Source organism: Stegostoma tigrinum, chromosome 14 (assembly GCF_030684315.1).
Source record: "Stegostoma tigrinum isolate sSteTig4 chromosome 14, sSteTig4.hap1, whole genome shotgun sequence".
Taxonomy (NCBI): domain Eukaryota; kingdom Metazoa; phylum Chordata; class Chondrichthyes; order Orectolobiformes; family Stegostomatidae; genus Stegostoma; species Stegostoma tigrinum.
Window position 1 is genome coordinate 42757337 of NC_081367.1, and position 24609 is coordinate 42781945.

Genomic DNA, 24609 nt, shown 5'->3' on the forward strand with positions numbered 1-24609 from the left:
CAATTTTTACAATATAACCATATGAGTCACAAAGCACAAAGGATAAAAACCAATACAGGGGTATAAATTTGGATCCTTTTGTAAAATTGAACAAACGCATGAAAATTAGTTACTAATTACTAATGAAATTACTAACAAAAGAAAGTTTCCCTGGATGTAGTTGCATGCAACTTTGGCTTAAAACGTATATTCAAGTATGCAAAGGTATATGCACTTCTTAATTTAGTAACCTAACATTTTTTATTAACTAAGTTATTCATTACTGTTGACCAAAGGTGAAACTCAATTAACTTGTACATCAATTCTGTTTTATCTAATTATAAACATACATTCAAAAGGTATTTGCTACTTCACACTTTTATAACCATTTATGTTCAACCATATGGGAGTATAATTGGAAAGGAATTTCATTCCTTTCATTCTGAAACAAACCAGACAATAAAACCTTCAGTAAATCTACTAAAAGTGGAGGTACACAGTTTATTTTATATTTCTATTCACATAGTAGAGTTTTGTTATACTGAAATTAATACAATACTGGGTGACAATGATAGGAACCAATGCTATCATGGCAGGAATTAAATACAGTAAGTACAGATTTGATAGTTAGTTGAAATACTGCAGGACAACTAAAAGTTGTTAAACAGTGAAAACAGATGTTCAGGGAGTGTGCACATTTGTAAAAACAATTCACCTCAATATATTCCAATGAAAACTACAGACAAAATATTCCAGAGAAAACTTTGCTTTGCACAATGGGATTATATTATCTAGTTTGAATTATAAAAATGGCTTGCATTTCAATGGACTTTATTAATGATGTGCCTTTCAAATCCACAAACTGCAATGAATTTCAATGGCTTAAAATATAAACTTTGAGAAGCATAAACATCTTCAAAAGAACAGTACTACCATTTGAATCAAAAGTCTGAAAAGACATTATCCCTTCATTGCCCTACATAAAGCTGTATATTACACCAAATACATGCAAAGTAATTTGAATTTTAATCCCCTACCCAAAATAAACTATAGCTATGTCTTGACAGAGGTGGCACTTAGTTAATATATCGTTATGCTTGGGATTTGATTGGATTTTTAGCATTCAAAAACAGGGCACCAGTATCTTTAAGCCAGTCCTCCTAACATCAATGAGTACAAATTGTTAACTTATACCATCAGCAGCATTAGTGTTTTCAAAGTTTCAAAGACAAAAGATCACATTCTGTTGGCAAACCAATTATCAGTACTTTCATTCTGAGCACTTTCCAAATATTAGCCCCACAGAAACCAAAAGTACAAAATCCGCAAATATAAAAATACGAACTGGAACTGGTTACCTGATGCGAAATGTGGAAAAAAGTACTCTGCAATAAACCTGCAAAAGTGTATCAACATGAATTGAAATGTGCACATAGCACTACACAGATATGAATGTATTACAGTCTGATTATTGGGTTCAGCACCGCTGGAAAGTGTTCTGTGCTACATACTACTGCATGAATTCTATGCTACTGTGATTTTCAGAAAAAAAGTTCTTGCAGTGATCCAACAGCAGTGCCATCAAAAAAAAGGCAGACAGACACCTCCTTCCCACCTCTCAAGAAGATTTTTATTTACATTACTGCAGAAACACACTGCAAAATTCTGAGTGCACAGGTGGAACCAGACTTCTCTGAATCTAAGCTAGACTGTAGTTGAAACACCTGTGTTTCAATAAATTAAAACACTTCATGGTAAACGCTGCTAGCTTGGATATTTTTGTGCCAGATTTAAATCATGGCTCTGCTCTAAGAGTCAATGTCCTCATTTTCAGAAAGTTCTTCATCCGTATCTATTGGGAAAGAAAATACAAAGGCAGAAAATGAAAATGTTTGAAATGTAGTACTGAGCACATTTTTATTTCAGTGATTGTCTTAACCTGCAAATAAGCTATTAACACATTAAAGCTGGGCAATGTTGCTTTGTCTCAAGTAATTTACTGCAAGTAGTTGGTCTTATTTAATTTATTGTTCATAATTTTAAATACATTATCCTATAGAAATTCTCTACTGGTTGAATTACAGATCAAATAGTTTTTTTTTAAAAAATTTGCCCTAATTGCCTGATAGTTAGATCGCATGTTGCCATGGAACAAATGGTTGTGGTAGTGTTTAACAAGTTAGAGAGTCAATTAACCCAAATTATCCATTTAAGTTAATTTCAACTGGTTTCACTGTTGTACATCATTTACTGTTTACTGTTTGAAATTAGCTACAAAATTACAAGAGAACATATCTGGTCGGAGAATGCAGCTATGTATCATTTTGTTAATCTTTTCCTAGCTTCTTTATGTTTCCGCTGAGAACATATATTTTCACTATACCACCTACATCTTTGGGTCTTGCAAATATTAAACATTATATGTTCCAAAACCAACAAAATAAGCAAAAGAGATACTACAGTGTACAATGAAGGTGATTTTGAGAAGATGTGGATATTATTAAGTCATTGAACAAATTTTAAAGTTTCAGGGTAGCACCAAGGTGGTTAAAGGAGTATTAACAATGGAGTATGAACATGTAACAGTCCACAGTTTAGAAGGAATACTTTGGTACAGAGGCTGGAGGCAGTTGCAGAGAGTAAGATATTTGCATTAAATATAGGGAACGAATGAAGGTTAGTACAAAAGTAGTCAAGCAGAGTTTAAAAAAGACAGGATGACAAAGATATTTAGGCACATTGGACTACAATCTCAGGTGAAGACAGCATTACACAAGGTAAGCTAGCAGGCAAGAAAATGATTAATCATGTCATCAGCAGTGAGGTTAAAGAATAAGAATGATAGATGTTGTCTTTGTGATGGTTAAAATATTGGGTGATAGGGCAGAATCAAACAGAAATCAAAGCTGTTCCCACATGACAGAGCTTAAGCAGGTAGCTAGGGAAAAGCAAAGCATTGGGATTTGTTCGTACAGTTTTTGGAGGGATTTTGTACAGTGGTTTTAGCTTTGCTGATATTAAGTGAAAGAAAATACCAGTTTGTCTTGAACATTGTTAGAAGAATTGTCAGGTCGAGGAACTATACTCCGATATTTTGAATGAGTAAGCAATAATTTAGAGTGGTAGGAAGAGGTGGCAGTAGTGTTTAACATTTTTTCCCCCCACAGGATGCAGGCATCACTGGGCTAGGCTAGTATTTGCTGTCCTTCCAAACTGCAACTGAAAAGATAATGGTGAGATCTTCTTGAATGGCTAGTCGTTGTAACAAAGGTACAATCACAATGGGGACGGAGGGATGGTGAAAAGGAGTTCAAGATTTTGACTTAGGGACAGTGGTGAAACATGATATTGTTTTAAGTCAGGATGGTGTGTGGCTTGAAAGGGAACTTGCAAGTTGGTGGCATTCTTTTGCACTTGCCATCCTTTTCCTTCCAGGTGGTTAATGTCACGGGTTTGAATGTAGTCTTTGTACATTATATCAATAGAGAAGCCTTGAAACTTAAGTTACAATGCTCTAGCATGATCCTATCAAAATTTTAGGGATAATGCTAAACAAACTTTGACTCAAATGCTCGCACTTCTGAAGCACATGCATAGCCATGTTATTTTTATGCAGGTCAATGTACTCATTTATTAGCTTAACGTTGCTTTAAAAACAGCCCTTAGATGCATTAAGTATTTGCAGCTGTTTCTTTAAATGCATAAAAATGACATTACATCAGTCTAAATTTGAGATGAGTTCAAAGATTTGAACAGTTGAGAGTAAATTTTCAGTGAAATTTCTGTGAATTTTACAACTGGCACATAAATCAGATGTGTCCCAAATAATGTTAGTTCCAAAACCATTGTAAACAATCTATTTCATGCAAAAATGAAGCTTTTTATTATTACCATTTTCAAAGTCCTTTTCCTGGTCATCAGTTCCTTTCATGCCGTCTTCATCATCATCATCTAGTTCCCTGGCAATTAATTGTCTTGCTAATTTGATATTCATGCCTTCATTGTAATGCATTTTTCTCTTCATCTCAAACTGCTTCTTGTTTTCTTCAAAAAAAATAAAAATATTTAAAAGCCTCTGTGAAATTGATTGTTTTCTTCAGCAAAGATTGCTGCCCCCTCCCCCTGCTTGAATCAAATTGAGAATAAAGTCCTTCCATGTATTTACTAATTCTATAGAATTTATTGTGAAGCGAGTGAAAGATGGGTATCACAATGCACACATTATATTCCACAAAAAGACAGCTATAACTTGTTAGAAGTGATTGAGAATATTAAGGATAGAGATAACTCGTCATCCAATGGCTTGACCAGCAAATCAATTACAAAAGGTACAACCATTATAATTTCCAAGTGATGGACAATTGATAAGGTAACTTAATATGGAACACTCTCATGAAGTGCTAAACATAAATACAAATTCACATTGAATACATGCCAGCAACTCAAAAATAATGAAATCCTGGTAACTCTTATGCGATTTTAAAAAGGAACAATTCTCGAGAGTGGACAAGCATATGGACGTACACAGAATAGTGTAGGTTAGATGGGCTTGAGATTGTTGTGCTGACCTGTCATACCATCGAGGGCCGAAGGGCCTGTACTGTGCTGTAATGTTCTATGTGAGCACGTGGCAATATCTAATGTCACAAAAACTACCACAGAGTTTGAGAGAATTACCAGTTTCAAGTGATGAACAGCATGAGAAATGTGTGTGTATCTAAAGTCAGGTGCAAACGATTGGTTCAGGTCTTGCAATAACAATATTTTTACTGTGTTCATAAATAGAAAAAAAATTTCTACCATAAATATTATAACACTGTTCGATTTATCTATTTGCAAGCAAAATCCAGAAAAAAACCACTAATTGTTCCAATGAAAGCAGTCTTGGGTTATTTTCATCTGTCATAGATTAAGAGAATTACCTCAAATTTCATCCAAATGAGTGGATTGCTGAGTTGAGAAAAAACAATACTATATTCTTAAAATGCTATAAACTGCTATATAAACTGTCCTATTGGAAATCACAGTACATAATCTCGGGTGTAATGACACAGTCCAATGGGCTATTTCTTTGAAAGAAGCCTTGTACAACACATGGTCATTGTCTGATAGCATCAAACAAACCATATCCAGAATCCAGTTCCACTCCCTCAGGTGGGGTGACTTTTCGCAATCAGAGTTGCACCTAATGAATCAACTAAATTCAGTCCATTTGAATTATCTTTTCGGCATGAGGTCAGACTACCACTGGAATTAACTAAGGAGAAATTGGTGAGTCAAATGGTTCAGAGACTAGATATTTGGATTATGTGTCAAATTTTAGGAAAGATTAAATATAGCAAGTGAGTTGACTAGATAGCGTTTAAAAGTAGATGATGAAACAGGAAGCAGACAGGAAGTCAAAAATTAATTGTACACGTGGCAGGACAAGAGAACATAACTGCTGACACATGGTCACGACTTGTGATGAAGAAAGATAAAAGGTGTTCAGTGGTGGGAAGAAATAGACTAAAGTGGACTGTAATACTAAACGTTTGCACACTTAGAGTGAATATAATGTATTGCAGTGTACTTCACTGTAACACTAAAAGTTATTAAAAATGAAGATATCTATGATTATTCATGGTTATTTTATTAAATGGGGGAGGTGTGACGATACTATAGCTTTGAGATATATATCTTGTCCTTTTTTTTAAAATGAAGAGAGATTGAGCCAGAGGTACTGACCGGACTGTTTCAAGCCAATAAAGTAAACAGCTTGTGAGGGCTTTGGTTTTGTTTTGATTTGGAACAACAGAAGCAGCACAAATGGGTGCAGTTAAGCACCCACAGAACCTGGATTTTAGTTTCAATTTTCAGTAGCTATTGGGGTTTGGAAGATGCTATACATCTCTCCCTGCTACAGCAAAATGCTTGGGTTTTTTCTCTCTCTGTCTCGCGCGCACACACGCACACACACACACACACACACACACACACACAATGAGACAATCGATTTTACCGAATTTGCCTTTACCTAGGGTGTATTTCTAGGACATAACTATATTGGAACAGTTGCTGTTTTGACGTAAAATAAGCCATTATTGTGTCAAGCTTTGCAATCAAGTGAACTTATTCCAATCCTTCTTGTTTGTTTGTATTCTTACACTGTAGCTAAAATAAAGTGTGTTTTGCTTCAATCGAACTTTACCCAGAACAGAACGCTTTACACTCGCCTTTAAAATAAGAAAAACTTGGGGTCCAGATTATCTTCTGGATATATTATATATTTTGAGCAGGTTTAGTCTGGTCCATAACACTGGCAGCCAGCCTGAAAAAGACCTTTTTGTCCCTACTCTCTGCTTTCTGCCAGCCAGTTCGCTATCCATACCCAGCACCTTGCCCCTAATACCATGGACTCATTATTTAGCAGCGTCCTCTGCCTGTCATAGGGTCTTATGGTTCAACAACGAGCAGGCATTAGAAATTTACAATGTGAAACGTATTCCCTAAATATGCAAATATAGTCGGCTTGCCTTGTTCTTCTGGAGTTAATTCTTCCTCCTCATCACTACTTTCTTCTTTTTGCTCAAAAATTTTAGGATTAACTCCCTCAGCTGCTGTAAGTCTAAAATAGTAAAAGAAAGCACAGACCTGTAACTTCACATATAGTTTGAAAATAGACATGTTCATATGCCAACATGACAACAAAAAACCTACAAAATACATTGACGTTTAGGTAAACATAATAGCAATTTTGCAAGGGTGTCTTTCCATTTTTTGAGAACATAAAGGAGGATTTGGCCCTTCAAGTCCACTCTGTCATTCAATGGGATCGAGGTTGATCTTCGACTTAAATACTATTTTCCTTTATGATTCTGATTTTTTGTAAACCTTTCAAAATTTATCGCTGTCATTCTTAAATGTAGTCAACAACTAGTAGTCCACAGAACTCAGAATTCCAAAGATTCAAAACTCTTCAAATAATCCATCCATTCCAGAAATTAGTTTGGTGAACCTTTGACACCATCCCCCATGCCAAAAACATATTTTCATAGGCAAGACCAAAACTGAACATTATACTCAAGGTGAGATCTCAGGATGGTTCGATATAATTGCAGTAAAATATCTTTAAGCTTGTACAAAAATCTTCTTGTAATAAAGGCCAACATACCATTTTGTTTTGTAATTGTTTGCTGTACTTACATGTTAGAAACATGCGTAAGAGTAGGTCACTTAGCCACTCAATTTTACTCTTCAATTCTAGGTCACTGTTGATCATTTACTTCCATACTATATTCCCAGGTTATGCCTGTTTTCCTTGATGTTATTACTAAGCATAAATCTCAATCTCCATTTTGAACTGACTGAATGATTGATTGAGATTTCACTCCTCTGCATCAGAGAATTCGAAAGATTAACCTTTGATTGAAGAAGTTTCCCCACATCTGTCCTAAATCTGTCTCATATTGTGAAGCTGCCCTTTGGCTGTAACCTCCATAGCCAAAAAATTATACCTTTTGCATCTACTCAATTATCCTTTTGAGGGTTTTAAGTTTCTATGAGGTTGCCTCCAGTTCTTCTAAATGCCAGACAGATTACAGGTCCAGTCTCAGACATTTTCACCATCACAGGAATCAGACTGGTGAACCTCCATGACATTCACTCTATTGTGAGTGTATCCTTCCTTAGGCAAGGGAACCAGAACCGTACACAATATTCCAAGTACAGTCTCATGAGTACTATTAGTAAGGCTTCTTTGCTTCCGTACTTAGATCCTCTTGCAATAATGATTGCATGCTGTTTGCCTTCCAAATTGCTTCCTCCACCTGCTTGTTGACTTTCAATAGCTTATGAATATGAACATCTAGGTCCATTTGGACATCAACACTTTCTGAACGCTGATCATTTAAGAAATATTCTGTACCTTCATCCCACCTACCAAAAGTAGTAAACATCAGATTTAATCACACTGTATTCCATGTATCTTTCCCACTCATTCTGCCTGTTTAAAAACCCTCAGAGTCTCTTTGCATCCTCCTCACAATTACATTTCCAAATTTTGCATAACATAAACTTGGCAACATTATAAAATGGACCGCACATCCAAATGATTGACAGACTGAACAGCAGAAGTTGAAAGTTGAAGACTGTGTCAAGTTTCAGTCTCATTATTTCTCCAGAACTACTTTTTATTAAACTAAATATTACTTCGTATCAGTTTCACATTCTCACTAGGCCCTTGGATCTTAATATGAGCAGGAAAACATCCTGTATCTTCAAAGTAAACAAAGTATTTATTTAATTTCTTTGTTACTTCTATCACAAATTATCCTGTTCTGCCTCTAATTTATTCATATCTCTTTCTTGCTGTTTTCTTTTACACATATCTATAGTAGATATGTGCATGTTTATGAGTGAGTGAAAATGGGATTACATTGGAAAACAGTGATTGTCAAATTCTGCAACGTAATCCCATTTTCCCTCAAATTCTCACTTGTATGCATGCACATATACACAGAATCAGCCCCTCTCCCTATCTCATGCAGATTAATTAGCTACTCTTTAATCATTGCTACTTCCCTTCCAGCCCAACATACCATCCGACATGAACATGGTGATCAAATCTCTCTCCCTGTTTTGGTCTAATTGCCAGTACCTGTGACCGAGTCTCCACCCTAGAATGAGGAACCTTGTATCAGCTAGGAGCTGATTCTGGAGCAGAAATACCGCACAATTTGAAGCTGCCTCTCACCAGCCCTTTAACTAATTTTTTTTTCCCCCGAACATAACCATGAGGCATGGTGCAAAGTTGATTTGTTATGGTACTAGCAATGGCAAGTCACTCAAGATGGCGCCGACATACAGCGACTCTTTGCGGGTTCTCTATCATTTCTTACAATCATTCTGCAATTTCAAACCTCAATTCTAAGTCTGTTAGAATTACTAACAATGTTCTTTTAAATCTACTTGCAGGTCAGCCATAACTTTGTATTCCACATTCTGTTCAATCATGCTATAATCTTCGTATGTTACCTTCTGCCTGTACTGCTTGCAAAATAAAACTTTTCACTGAACCTTGTAGGCCACAGGTGAGTTGCCAAAGATTGGAGGTTGGCTAACATGCTGCCACTATCCGAGAAAGGTCGTAAAGCCAGAGAACAATAGACTGTGAGCCTGACATCAACAAAGGGCAAGTTATCAGAGGGCATCCTGAGGAACAAGATTTACATGTATTTGAAAGGCAAGGGTCGATTAGTGATCGTCAGCATGGCATTGTGCATGGGAGATCATGTCTCTAACCAGAGTGAGGGTCAATAAGAGCAGAGCGGTGGGCATCTATATGGACTTCAGTAAGGTGTTGAAGATTCTGCATGGTAGGCTGGTTAGCAAAGTTAGGTCACATGAAATACACAGAAATCCAACAACTTGAATACAGAACTGGCTCGAAGGTAGGAGACAGAGGGTGGTGGTGCAGGATTGCTTTACAGAATGACCAGCGGTGTTTGATTTGATTTATTTAATTTATTGTCAAGTGTACCTAAGTACAGTGAAAAGTTTTGTTTATGAGCAGTATATGCAGATCATAGTAAGCAAAGACATACAGATCAAAGGATGTAAAAGATGACTCAGATGGAAGCATACAGGTTACGTCGCACAGGGCATGCACTAGGCAAGAACAACATTACAAGATCAGCATTATTTGATGTTAGAGAGTCCATTCATCAATCTATTAATGGCCGGGAAGAAGCTACTCCTGAACCTGCTGGTGCATGTGTTCAAGCTTTTGTGTCTTCAGCGCATTATCAGGGTGCGACGGGTCTTTGATGTTGTTCACAGCATTTCCGCAGCGATGAGACCATGGATGGAAGGTTGGCTGTGTACTGGGCTGTATAGTTTCTTAACGATCCTAGGCAGAGCAGTTGCCATACCAGGCTGTTATGCACCTGGACAGTATGCTTTCAGTGGTGCATCTGTAAAAGCTGGTGAGGGTCGTTATGGACATAACAAATTTCTTGAGCTGCTCGAGAACGAAGGGGCATTATTATGCCTTCTTGACCGTTGTATCTACATAGGAAGTCTAGGACAGGTTGTCGATTATCGTCACTCCTAGGAATTTGACACTGTCCACCCTCAGCCTCAGCTCCATTCATGTAGATTGGGGCGTGTTCTCCTTTTGTTTTGAAGTCAATGATCAGTTCTTTAGTTTGCTGACTTTGTGAGAGAGGTTGCTTTCATCGCACTACAGCACCAAGCCCTCTATCTCCTTTCTGTATTCTGGCTTGTCGTTGTTAGATATCCATTGTGCCACAAGGATCAGTGCTGAGTCCACTACTTTTTGTCATTTATATAATGAATTTGGAAGTCAACATAGAAGTATAGTTAGTAAGTTTACAGATGACACCAAAATTTGTAGTGTCTTGGACAGCAAAGGTTATTTCAGAGAACAACAGAACCTTGATCAGATGGGCCGATGTGCCAATGAGCCGATGAACAGCAAGTGGAATTTACTTTAGATAAATGTGAGGTGCTACATTTTGGAAAGGCAAATCAAGGCAGGATTTATACATTTGGCGGGAAGGTCCTGAGCTGTGTTGCTTAACAAAGATAACTTGGAGCACAGGTTTGTAGTTCCTTGCAAGTGGAGTCACAGGTAGACAGTATAGTGAAAGTGTTTGGCATGCTTGCCTTTGTTGGTCAGTGCACTGATTATAGGAGTTGGGAGGTCATGTTGCAGCTGTACAGGACATTGGTTAGGCCACTTTTGGAATATTGTATTCAATTCTGGTCTTCCTGCTGTAGGAAGGATTTGTGAAACTTAAAAGGATTCAGAAAAGATCTACAAGGATGTTGCCAGGATTGGAGGGTTTGAGCTATAGGGAGAAGCTGAATACGCTGGGGCTATTTTCCCTGAAGCATCGGAGGCTGAGGGGTGACCTTAGGGAAGTTTATAAAATAATGTGGAGCATGGATGGGGTGAATAGCTAAGGTCTTTTCCCCAGAGTAGGGGAGTCCAAAACTACAGGACATAGATTAAGGCAAGAGGGGAAAGGTTTAAAAAGGACCTAAAGGGTAACATTTTCACGCAAGAGGGTGGTGCATGTATGGTATGAGCTGCCAAAGGAAGTGGGGCTGGTTGGTAGAATTACAACATTTAAAAGGCATCTGAATTGGTATATGAATAGGAGGGGTTAGAGGGATTAGGGCAAATGGGACTAGATTAATTTAGAATATCTAGTCAGCTTGGACGAGTTGAACCAAAGGGACGGTTTCCATGCTGTACATCTCTATGATGAACCATTTTTACATTTCTTTCTATTTTATATTCATATTTTATTCTCTCATTCATTAACATTTCTTCATTCTCCTTTGAATTTTACCAATCCTCAGGATTGCAACTTTTTAAGTCTCCTTCCTTTATATAATACTCTCTAAATTTGTTTAATAACCATGGCACTCCATTTATTGTTGCACATTTTTCATTTAAAGGAATTTGTTTTTCTTTTTAAAAGCCCAAAATTAATTCTTTAAATGCTAGGTATTGCCTATCAACGTTTTTTTTTACAATCCACCATGGCAAATATCCTTAATAATTGCTCATGTTTTAATTTTTTGATCCTCGTTTCAGATTGAAATACAGTTTTCAAATTTAATGACAAATTCGACATTTTTTGGTAACTCGTTTCGAAGGCTTTTTTAAAAAAACAGTATGGTTACTAATTAGACTATTCCCATTGTGTAATATTGAATGTAAAATAGAATGTGCTGGTTCCTCAACATATGTTTCTCGAACTAGCATTGTCATCTCAAACAAATTCCAGGAATAATTCTTCCACAGCACTGGTACACATCACATTAACCAGTCTACATGGTGTTTGAAACCTCTGATGATGACTGCATTAGCCTTTTTACCTGCACTTTCTTTTTCTGGTTTATACATTGGCGCAACATCAAGGGCCAAAGGGCCTGTTCTGCGCTGTATTGTTCTATGCTATGTCCTACATTATGGCCACTGTTTGGTGACTCACAAACCATTCCTACCAATGTTGGATTTATTGTAGCTTCATCCAGAATTTCTACATCTTGTTCTTCCGATCACAGATCCTCTCACGCCAATTCACTGACCCCATTCCCTACTATTAGCACTATTCTATCATTTTTGCCTCTTTCTTCTAAAATGTTAAATATTCTTTAATATTCAGTTCTCAGTTTTGGTTATCGTGTGGTCAGATATCTGTAATAGCAATGAAATCATGCCCTTTTATTAGAATGATCAATTCAGATATCTTGTGGAAAATGTTATGTGCATTCAAATTGAATTAACTTAGAGATTCATGAACAAGGACACTGAAATATCTGAGATTCAATAGTTCCTAGCCTATCAACATTTATGAAATGCTTTGTTTTCTATTTTTCCTGCAAAAGTGAATAAACTCATTCTTCTACATTTGTATTCCGTCCATTTTTGGCCCACTCACTTAATTGGCTGTAAATCCCATTGGAGGTGTCTTTGTATCCTCCTCACAACTCATACTTCCACCTAGTTCTGTGTCATCTGTAAATTTGGAAATATGATAATTAATCCTGGCACCTACATCATTGATCAAGAATAGCTGATGTCTAATCACTGAACCTTCTGTATCCCATTAGTCACAACCTACCTATCCAAAAATGACCCATTTTTCTTACTAAGATAACAAAGCGTGAAGCTGGATAAACACAGCAGGCCAAGCAGCATCTCAGGAGCACAAAAGCTGATGTTTCGGGCCTAGACCCTTCATCAGAGAGGGGGATGGGGAGAGGGAACTGGAATAAATAGGGAGAGAGGGGGAGGCGGACCGAAGATGGAGAGAAAACAAGATAGGTGGAGAGGAGAGTATAGGTGGGGAGGTAATAGGTCAGTCCAGGGAAGACGGACAGGTCAAGGAGAAGGGATGAGGTTACTAGGTAGGAAATGGAGGTGCGGCTTGAGGTGGGAGGAGGGGATAGGTGAGAGGAAGAACAGGTTAGGGAGGCGGGGACAAGCTGGGCTGGTTTTGGGATGCAGTGGGGGCAGGGGAGATTTTGAAGCTTGTGAAGTCCACATTGGTACCACTGGGCTGCAGGGTTCCCAAGCGGAATATGAGTTGCTGTTCCTGTAACCTTCGGGTTGCATCATCCAACACATCCCTCACCTTCCTGGACCCCTCAGTCTCCATCTCAGGTAACCAGCTAGAAACTGATGTCCATTTCAAGCCCACCGACTCCCACAGCTACCTAGAATACACCTCCTCCCACCCACCCTCCTGCAAAAATTCCATCCCCTCTTCCCAATTCCTCCACCGCATCTGCTCCCAGGATGAGGCATTCCACTCCTGCACATCCCAGATGTCCACATTCTTCAAGGACCGCAACTTTGACCCTCGCTGTGGTCAAAAACGCCCTCGACCGCGTCTCCCGCATTTCCCACAACACATCCCTCACACCACGCCCCCGCCACAACCGCCCTAAGAGGATCCCCCTCGTTCTCACATACCAACCCACCAACCTCCGGATACAACGCACCATCCTCCAACATTTCCGCCATCTACAATCCGACCCCACCACCCAAGACATTTTTCCATCCCCCCCACCCTTGTCTCTCTTCCGGAGAGACCAATCTTTCCGTGACTCCCTTGTCCGCTCCACGCTTCCCTCCAACCTCACCACACCCGACACCTTCTCCTGCAACCGCAGGAAGTGCTACACGTGCCTCCACACCTCCTCCCTCACCCCCATCTCAGGTCCCCAGATGACTTTCCATATTAAGCAGATGTTCACCTGCACATCTGCCAATGTGGTATACTGTATCCACTGTAGCCGGTGTGGCTTCCTCTACATTGGGGAAACCAAGCGGAGGCTTGGAGACCGCTTTGCAGAACACCTCTGCTCAGTTCGCAATAAACAACTGGGCCTCCCAGTCACAAACCATTTTAACTCCCCCTCCCCCATTCCTTAGACGACATGTCCATCAAGGGCCTCCTGCAGTGCCACAATAACGCCACCCGAAGGTTGCAGGAACAGCAACTCATATTCCGCTTGGGAACCCTGCAGCCAAATGGTATCAATGTGGACTTCACAAGCTTCAAAATCTCCCCTTCCCCCACTGCATCCCAAAACCAGCCCAGCTCATCCCCTCCCCCCACTGCATCCCAAAACCAGCCCAGCTTGTCCACACCTCCCTAACCTGTTCTTCCTCTCACCTATCCCCTCCTCCCACCTCAAGCCGCACCTCCATTTCCTACCTACTAACCTCATCCCGCCTCCTTGACCTGTCCGTCTTCCCTGGACTGACCTATCCCCTTCCTACCTCCCCACCTATCCGCTCCTCTCCACCCATCTTCTTTTCTCTCCATCTTCGGTCCGCCTCCCCCTCTCTCCCTACTTATTTCAGAACCCTCTCCCCATCCCCCTCTCTGATGAAGGGTCTAGGCCCGAAACGTAAACTTTTGTGCTCCTGAGATGCTGCTTGGCCTGCTGTGTTCATCCAGCTTCACACTTTGTTATCTTGGATTCTCCAGCATCTGCAGTTCCCATTATCTCTGATCACATTTTTCTTACTATGTGTTTTCTGTCCATTAAACAGTTTACAATCCATTCCAGAATATTCCACCCAATCCTTGGTGCTGTAATATTATTTGTTAAATTCTTGTGTGGGACTTTTCAAAAGCTTTCTGAAAATTTAAATATACCACATTCATTGCTCACTTCTTATCTATTCTGCTAGTCACATTCTTAAAAATGCCACCAGGTCTGTTAAACCTTATATTTTTCCTTTAACGGATGCTGACTCTGCCCAATCCTATCACTACATTTCAGATGTATCATTAACACATGCTTTCTCAAAATTCTTGCATTTTCAATGGCTGATATTAGCTAAAAGATGTGTAAGTTCCCTGTTTTCTCTCTCCCTCCTTTCTTAGACAGTTTGGTTATATTTGTGACCTTCCAATCTGCGAGAATCATTCCAAAGTCATTAGAATTTTGAAACATAATTAATGCATCTATCATCTCCCCACCCACTTCTTTCAACACTCTGGGTGTAGATGGTCAAGTCCAAAGGATCTGTCTACCTTTCTTTGAAAAAAAAATTAGTTCCTGATTTACACCAAGTCCCTGTATTATTTTGGGAGGTTTTTAGTAATTTCCTCTTTACCATTTCCATTCTCACCGCTGACTCTGCTTATAAAGAGTCTACATTTGTTTTGGCTAATCTTTTCCTTTAAACAAACCTATAAAGGCCTTTACTCTCCATTTTATGCTTCTTGCTAGTTTACACGAATTCTATTTTCTATTTACTCACAGCAGAAGTTCTGATATTGTATCTTCAGATCAATGTTAAACTTGGAGTATAAACTTTCTGTCAAGATCCAAGTTGACTCTAAGGTCAAACAGAACAGAACCCCAACCTTTGGAGAATCTTATCACTGCCCTACAGTTTGGGTATGAATGTCACCATCCCTCGGGCAGTAGAAGATGGCAAACAAATTGGGCTAAAGAATGATAAGTCCCCTGCCTTGCATGCAAAGATACTTAAAGAGATTGTTACAGAGACAGTGTAAGCGTTGGGCTGTAATTTTCCAAAAATCCTTGGACTCTGCCAATGCAAAATCCTTATTCAAAAATGGGAGGTAAAAAGCAGGTAATTAAAAGCCAATTAGCCTAGCACTGATTGTTGGCAAAGTATTGGACTCAAGTATTAAGGAAGTAAAGGCATACCATTTGGAAAATCATAATCTAATCAAAAACAGAAAACATGGTTTCATGAAAGGGAAACAGTATCTGACTGATTTATTAAGTTATTGAGATGTCTTAATCAGAGTGGATAAAGGGGAAACCAGACAATGTGTTGTATTTGGATTTCCAGAAGGCATTCAATAAGGTACATCACAAAAAGTCAAGTCATAAGTTAAGAGTCTATGGTATTGGCAGTAATACAGATGAAGAATTGGCTCATGGGTAGAAAACAGCAAGTAGGCATAAGGGGTTCTTTTTCAGGTTGGTGACCTGTGACCAGTGGGGTTGCACAGGGATCAATTCTCAGACTGCAACTGTTTACAATATACATTAATGACTTGAGGAAGGAAGTGAATATACAGTACTCAAATTTGCAAAGATAAAAATATACGAAAAGGAAGTTTGCAAGAGGGATACAAATAGTTTACGAGATGTCGATCGGTTAAGTAAGTGGCAAAGAATTGGCAAATGGAATATAATGTGGCAAAATGTGAAGTTGCCATTTTGGAAAGGAGAATAAAAGAACAAATTATTACTTAAATTAAGAAAAAGTAGAACATAAAGGGACTTTGGGGTACTTAGCCATGAACACACAAAGTTTGCACAGAGGTGCTGCAGGTAAACAGGAAGGCTAATGGAATGATGGCCCTTAATGCAAAAGGGTTGGAATATAAAAATAGGGAATTCTTACTTTGTTCTGAGGAAGGGTCACTCGATCTGAAACGTTAACTCTGATTTCTCTCCACAGATGCCGCCAGACCTGCTGAGCTTTTCTAGCAATTTCTGGTTTTGTTCCTAGTAGGGAGGGATTATCTAAACTCATTGAAGTTTAGAAGAATGGAGATGCTCACTGAAACATGTAGGACTCCTCAGGGGCTTGACAGGGTAAATGCCAAGAGGATGTTCCCCTCATGAGAGAATCTAGGACCAGACGGCATATTTTCAGAATAAAGGGCTGCAAATTAAATACTGAGATGAGGAGGAATTTATTTTCTCAAACAGCTGAGTGACTTTGGAATTCCTGGCCGCAAAGATCTATGGCAGCAGAGTCCTTGTGTATATTTAAGGCTGAGGTTGATAGATTCTTGATCAGCAAGGGAGTCAAGAATCATGGGGAAAAGGGCAGGAAATGTTGTGAGGAATGTCAGATCAACTATAATCCTATTGAATGTTGGAGCAGGCTCAAGGGCTGAACGGCCTAATCCTGTTCCTAGATTGTAACATGTTCCCGAACAGTGATGTAAGGGTGACCGGTCTGCAGTTCCGTGTTTTCTCTGTTACACCTTCTTACACAGTGGGTTAACATTTGCTATCTTCTGACGCTCAGGAATAGTTTCAGAATCAACAGAATTTTGGAAGGCAATCAACACTGCATCAACTACCTCTATAAATACCTCCTTCAACACCCTGGGATGTAGACCACCAGGTCCCTGGGCAGTTATCAACTTTGAGCCCCATTAAATTCTCCAGTATAAAAAGTTCTTCCTGAAATTAATTTCCTTCAATCCCTCATTCCCTTAGCCACTGGGACCCCTCATTCTGGGAAATTTCTAGTATCTCCCCCAGTGAAAACAGACAAACTTATCATTTAGTTTATCTGCCATTTCTCTATTCCTCATTATACGTTCTCCTGACTCCAGTTGTAATGGGCTGATTTTTGTTTTACACAAACCGTTCCTTTTTACATACCACAGAAGCTTTTGCAGTCCTTTGTTTTCTACTAGATTGTATTCATATTCTATATTCCCTTTCCTTATCAGTTTCTTGGTCTTCCCTTATTGCATTCTATAAACCTCCAAATCCTCAATTTAATGATCATTTTGGCACAAATAATAGTCTATCTGGACTTAGTTTCCAGTTCACCTTAATAAACCTAGGGATGAGAAGATATTCTCACAAATCTGATGTAACAGGATCAGAAAAACATACATGGAAAAGTAGAGCTGGGTATTTTGCCAGAGAATTTATATACTTGAGAATTAACTGTATACAACAACAGAGATAACGAGACCCTACTGTATAGGTAGATGCCTGAGTGGTAGATAAGTTTATTGGAAACCAATAGGATGTCCATTAGCACTAGTATCTGCAATGTAAATAATACTCTTCCACAACCAGACATTCAAAAAGAAACCAATGATGTCTTGCTTGTGGCTATTAAACTTAAATTGTGTCAATCCAACACCTGGATTTGCAGTAGTGCCTTTCAGAAAACACATATTCCGAATAAGGGTCCTGACCCGAAATGTCAACTTTTCTGCTCCTCTGATGCTGCCTGGCCTGATGTGTTCCTCCAGGTCCATAATGTGTTATCTCTGACTCCAGCATCTACAGTTCTTGCTACCCCATATTCTGACTGTCGTCCCCTCTACCCATCATAAGCAAAACTAAAGTAAAGCTGATGGAAAAGCAAGATGGAAGGGGTACTGCTGCCTTAATAAGATCTGATAACAGGTACATATGTTCCAGTACTCATGCCTTTTTCAAGCCTTTTTGTTTCTATTTTAAAATTTTAAGACTGAATATTCCTTAATGATGGAAAGACTTTAAATTCTGCCACCCATCACTTCATTTCTCAAGTTTTACAAACTTGGAAAAAGCCAGAATCTAAAATATTAAAAGTTCCCAGCACATCTTTTAAACAGCTGCACTGTGTTCCTTTCAGTGTTCTGGAATGTAACATGGGAATGTAAACAAGATAAATTCAAGAACACCAAAAGCAGGCACACACAGTCATTTCAACCTGATCTAGTTCTCTACAATACAAAACTTGTGACAAGGAAATATGAAAAATGTTACTTGAGTTTACATTATTCCAGCCTAACATTTTTAGTCAACATAAAACTGCACAAGGTGAGAAAAATTCCAGGGCAACACTTTGCTCATAAATTTTTCAGTGAACGCCAACCTCAATCATCTAAGTCTATTTACTTTTCAATGTTATTTTACATCCCAAATCTGAAAGAAAGAAATGCTACAGGAGATCAACAAACTTCAGAGACTAAACACAGCATTTTTTTCAATATCAAAGGAATGTAACTCACACCAAAAACATTCAGAGCTTGAGCAAATTACATACTCACTTTTTTGCTAATATTTCTGCAGTAATATTTACATTTGATTCAGAATCACTCATTGCTGATTCATCATCATCGCCTTCTATCATCCTGTGCAAAGAAAATAAGAAAAAAGATTTTGTTCCACTTGCAACTACATTATTAACAATCTGCAAGTTAGATTTACTTAAAAATTCTTATTTTAACATTTCATTCTGTTAATAAACATCTTTTTTGTAACTTAGTCAAAGCTGAAGCATTGTACAACAGTTCTATTGTGACCTTCAATCCCTGCATTGTTCAACCTAGGATTCAGGATTGAAGTATGTATGTTACACACTGCATGTTCACTTTTTAATGAATGATTTACACAAATTTAGAACTGAAACCGAAAAGCAGAATGATTTAGTGGCAAATGAACACTATTCATGAATTTCTGGACTTTCTGATTACTCCCTGTATATCTGGATGTATCATTTGGACACAGTTTTTTGCATGCTACAGAAATAAATTATATTTTGCTACTACAAGAAAAAGCATTAAGAATAATCCCAATAAAATCAAAGACTTTATGGAGTGAAGGAATATACATATCTTGCAAATGCACACCACTGCTTTTTCACCATTACAATGAGTAACATCGGTGCAACATCGAGGGCCGAAGGGCCTGTTCTGTGCTGTATTGTTCTATGTTCTAGTTACTTTTATATGGGGATTGAGTCATAAATGCTTAATATGTAAAAATCAACGTTTCAAACAAATTCTAACGGAAAGGTTTCTAATGGGACAATCAAAAGAAAACTCATGCAAACAAGACTTTTCTCAGTATCATTTAATACTGGAGATAAACAATTTTTTAGCTTTACAGAATATTTTTAAACTGCCCAGAAATTCCTGTTTGTTCAAATTAAAACATAGTGTATGGTGGCATTGTTCTTTAATTCTCATTCAATATTGCGGAAGTATTTTAGCCAATTTGTACACTACTATTCAGCTATACATGCATACTGACATACGTTGAACACGTACGTCTAAGAGACTATTCAGGTTTACTTGGAATCTATACAAGAGAACTGTTCACTACTGATTTGAAAAAAGGAAACCTTACTTCCACTTATACTGTTCTATGGAAGTTCAGCCAGAGGCCATGACAATACCTGTTTATTGGTTAAATGTTTTATTCACCCACTGAAGCTTTTGAAAAATACTCATTCCCTTATTCTGAATTATTCTCAATATAAACATACTGAAAGAGAAATCATTCCTCATGTGACATTCTTCATAAAGTGAACCAGCCAATCAAAACATTATCCTTTAAAGTACAAATTTATTACCATTTTTGGTCCAAATACAGAAGTACCATGAGAAAAAGGTCAATCAGCTCTTTTCATGATTCAGTAAAATTGCCATTGTGATAAAGTGATTTTAAAAATTGTTGCTCTTTTTGTTTTGAAATCATGATACTTACAGAAATGTAATAAATCATGTTCAACAAGAACTTTAAAAATCCAAAATAAAAGAATGTTACAGCACCAAAGTTTAAATCAGCACTTGCTTTTCCAATTTTAAAAGAAACTCCTCTAAAGCTTTGCGAGTTTTATTAGATGAATAAATGAATCACATTAATTTATGCTCAAATGGCCGAGTGCACACTGAGGAGTCCAACCAGCCTGGAACAGCTCAAGATAAAAGTCAACAGTATCAAACAGTGAACCCCTGCAGAAGTGTTAAGTAAAGAATGATCAAATCGGACTGTGTGTCTCATTGACAGCTGTTGTCCTCTCCAATTAAGTTACTTTTGATAATTATAGAAATTTAGAAGTTTTAATTTTAACTTAAATCAATTATTTGTAAAGGTAGTTAATCCCAAAAGTAAAATCTACATGACACAATAGTTCCAGGTTAAATTCCCTGTTCTACTTAGAAATATAAAAGAACATATAGGCTTTAAGATTTTGTCTGTTGTCTTATTGTAAACCATGTAAGCATAAACATAAATTATAATGACTTGCTACATTCAGTATTCCAACACTTCATAGTACAGGAAAGCAATTTAAAACATGCTATTTTATAATTTTCCTGAACATTTCAGTCCCTTGGTTGAGTTTGCAGATGTTTTGCAACTTAAGACAAATAATGTGCTTATTTACCTGTTGTATGGCGTACTAGGTTCATCGATTTTCATTAGTCCATAGTCTTTCCCTTCTGGATGGTAAGTGGCAAGAATGTTCATTTCATCCCATTTTTGAGACTTTTTACTGCAAAACATGTATGTTCAAATGTCATTAAAATCCACTAGGCTCACTGCTATACAATTCAAATCCCAGATCTGGAAAAGTTACTACTGATGAAAGTTCCTTTTCATATTCTAATGTTATTTAACTACCCTTTACAACACTCCTATTTTGACACTGAATGAAATGTGTCTTCTCAAAAGCCCATTCATCCTCAAAAATCTGCACCATTTTCAAACATAACATGGTTTTCAAATAAATTCTTTTTCAATTAAGACCAGCTGAAGTTATATAATGCCATTGAGGCCTTAAATGGTCAACAAGACTTCAAATAACAGCATAGATAATTTTTTTTACACAGTAAACAGAACTCTTCAACAGATTTCACCTAATTATTACGGTGCTGAACCTCAATTTATATCAAACCATAAGAAAGTGTATGGAGCAGCCTATCATTTTAAATAATAAGTGATTCCAGATCACTGTGTGTAACCCAATCAACTAATGTAAAATTAACTTTTAAAATGTTCCAGAAGCCTGAAACGGTATTATTAAAAAAGTACCACTGATTCTATCCAAGCCAACTATTCTGATACATGGAGTGTAAAAGTGCCAACACTACTGGCATAACTCATCTTCTAAGCCTCAGTGTAGGGCAGTCATCTGAACAGCTCAATATTCATCATTAATTTGGCATTTTTGGAGTGTATGGGTGTGGGATAGTGGGTCTCGGGAGGTAATGAGGAATTTTTTTAAAAATAACATTATTGATTTTCAGCTGTTGATCTTCTGCTCTGACAGTTACTTATAGCTTGACATTGAAAGATAAGAACAAAAATTACCATTTACCTTTCATTATTTGAGAGCATTTGAAAGCATTTCAGTCAGCAAGTTGCACATTGTGGTTGCAAAGAGAGACTGCGTTGTGAAGAAGTGTTCTTTGCTTCCTTACACATGAACACAATCCAGCAAAGGTCATGTTATTCTGGTCAGCACTGGCATCATCTTACATTACATGTACTAACTATATTAAAAACTGAGGTCACTCTGGTGGTTTCATATGGTCACATAAGTCCAGTCTTGACAGTTATAAGAGGTAAACAACAGAAAAATAAAGTTTGTACACTTGAAATCTCATAATTCCACCCTTTTGAAGTGGCTTAGAAGAATCTGCGACTCACCACAGGTCATAAAAGTGCTATAATTATATGATTACATATTGCAAGAAATGTCAGACTTTTTCCTCGTTGGCTGCTTTCATTTGGCCTGCAGCTCCAACAAATGGCCAACAGGAGAGCATGTGCTCTTGTCAAGCGGTTGGATCCAGGCAAGAAGATTGAGTAGCAGCAGTTGAGGTTTGGCATGAGCTGTGATACTATATAGTCCACATACAGTGACGTGGACAGTTTGAACCAGAGATCAGCCAAAAGCATGCAAATTCAAAATCAAGTGCAGCAAGGCAAAGTCAGAAAATCATTTCCAGGGTGAAATTATAAACTTGAAAAATTAGAAATCCAGTAACCAGCTGAAACTTGGAATCCCCCAATATGTGTCAGTCACTCTCCAATACAGTACACACGCTGAACACAGCAAGATGCAACAAATAGCAATCAGAGAAGTGACGAAAATGTTGGTTGAGAGTTAAGTGTTGGCCAGCATTTCCCCGATTTTTGAAAAGTGTAATGGGGTATTTCACATTCACCCGAGAGCGCTGAGCTGTTTATGACTAAGGAGTGATTCAAAATATATTAACAACAATGCTCAATACTGCACTGAATTGCCAACCTATCTGAAAGCCTCTGGATGAGGAAGCAGAGACTTTTTGATTGAGGCAAGCATGAAACCAATTGATATTGCACCTCAGGCCGCACTGTATCGGCATAACCTCAGAGCAGTCAGTAAAGGGTGCAAATGAGAAGACTCTCTGCTCGTGTCTTATTTAAGGCAAAGTAACGTTATTTACAACATAAATCAATCAATTAAACAATAAAGTATAACAATGATGTGTATACCCCCTGCATTATGTTTCTTTTACTTAGTGTGTGTTTTTACATTGATGATGTGGACCTCTTGATCAACTGGAATATTTGACATTCTGGTCTCATAGGAGCAAGTTAATAAAAAGTATGCTGTACTAACATACAGGCCAACGAAAAAGAAATCACAGTTAGGCACCAGAAACCAACATACATGCATGACAAAATAGGGTACTGTGGCACCATGGCAGCAACCCTACCTCTGAGGTAGGTAACGGGTGTGAATAGACTGATCAAAAATAACTCTGTACACTATAAAAACAGGCCAGAAGCAAACAGCAATGAAAATAAATTTTCTGGTTTAAAATTTTGCACAGGTGCCACACTCTTAAAATTATTTTAAGTTTAAGTTTATCTAGAGAACCATTTGGAAGCACCTGAAGTACATGCTACGCTATAGGGCAAAGTGACAAAGAAAACAACGAGTGAGTCAAAGATGTGCACCATTGCACTGTTTAAAAAGTCTTAGAAAATAACACAAAGTGCAGGCAAGGTCAAAACTGAGGAAGTGGCATACAGGAAGAAAATGGTCAGTCAGTAATCAGCACATCATCTGCCTGCTAAAAAATTCCTGCATTCAAGTAATGGCTAGATCTAATGGGAAGTTTATCAGTAACCTTATTTCTTTGGTGAGCAGACCAGGAATAGTATTACGAATGAAGCTGCATTTTTTTCAGGAACTCGAAGCTCAGATTGATAGCATCAATCAGCACTGTTAACCGCCTCCCCTTCCCTCCCCATGAAGCACTTTCTCCCTTATTCTCAATTACTCAGTCTGCCCTCACTCCCTCCTTTATTCCCCTGGTCACTCACTTCCCCACCCTCCCAAATCCTTTCCTTAAACGCCCTTCTCTTGACACCCCACTCTCTCCCAATTCCCTCCCTGTCCCCCTCAGAAAATTCCCCGCCCCTCCCGTCTGCCCCCAGATACCCTCCCTGCCCCTCCTCTAATTCAATCTCCCCATCCACCCGCCCCCAATTCTGATCGCTCTCCTAACCACTCCTACCCCTGCCCTCCTGCCGTTTGATCCCTCTTTTCCAGCAGCTCACTTGTATTCCTCCTCCTCTTCAGTACACAGATCCAGCGCCGAGTTTTGCTGAGATGGGACCGAGTTTCTGTTTTTTAAAATCCCTTTGATGGGTGCGGGAGCCGCCATGGCAGAACGGGTGTTGCGCGTCCTGAGGAAGCTGGCTGTGGGTTCCGGACCGGAGAAGCCGTTCTGGGCTAGTTCCCTCCTCCAGCACCACCACCACAACAACAACAACAACTTCGAGCAGCGCCGCTCCTCATTCTCCGATGACACTATCTCTCGCGAGAGCGCTGGGGAGCGCGGCTAACCGCCCCGCCCGGTGACTGTGCAAGTTCTCGTGAGAACAAGGAGAAAGGGGAGGACCTGCATTGTGAGGCACCGGAACTGGGGACAGGCACGTGACGGGAGCGCAGCTGCGGTTGCTCAGGTGAAAGGTCAGGCGGACCATTGGGGGCAGTTACCATCGTGTCAACGTGCTACAGTGACCAAGCCGCTGGTATAATAGTGTCACACGCGGCTTCGCCTACCCCTCACCTTC

General features: G+C 38.7%; 1 protein-coding gene across 1 annotated transcript; it reads right to left on the minus strand.

Annotated features, from left to right (window-relative positions):
• Nucleotides 1–466: 466 nt before the first annotated feature.
• ppp1r2 (protein phosphatase 1, regulatory (inhibitor) subunit 2) lies at nucleotides 467–24336 on the minus strand. Its single transcript, XM_048542707.2, has 6 exons — nucleotides 24091–24336; nucleotides 20921–21028; nucleotides 18798–18881; nucleotides 6495–6586; nucleotides 3871–4023; nucleotides 467–1831 (listed from the first exon to the last, which is right to left on the minus strand). The coding sequence occupies exons 1-6, from the start codon at nucleotides 24195–24197 to the stop codon at nucleotides 1788–1790; spliced, it is 588 nt and encodes a 195-aa protein (XP_048398664.1). The 5' UTR covers nucleotides 24198–24336; the 3' UTR covers nucleotides 467–1787.
• Nucleotides 24337–24609: the final 273 nt, after the last annotated feature.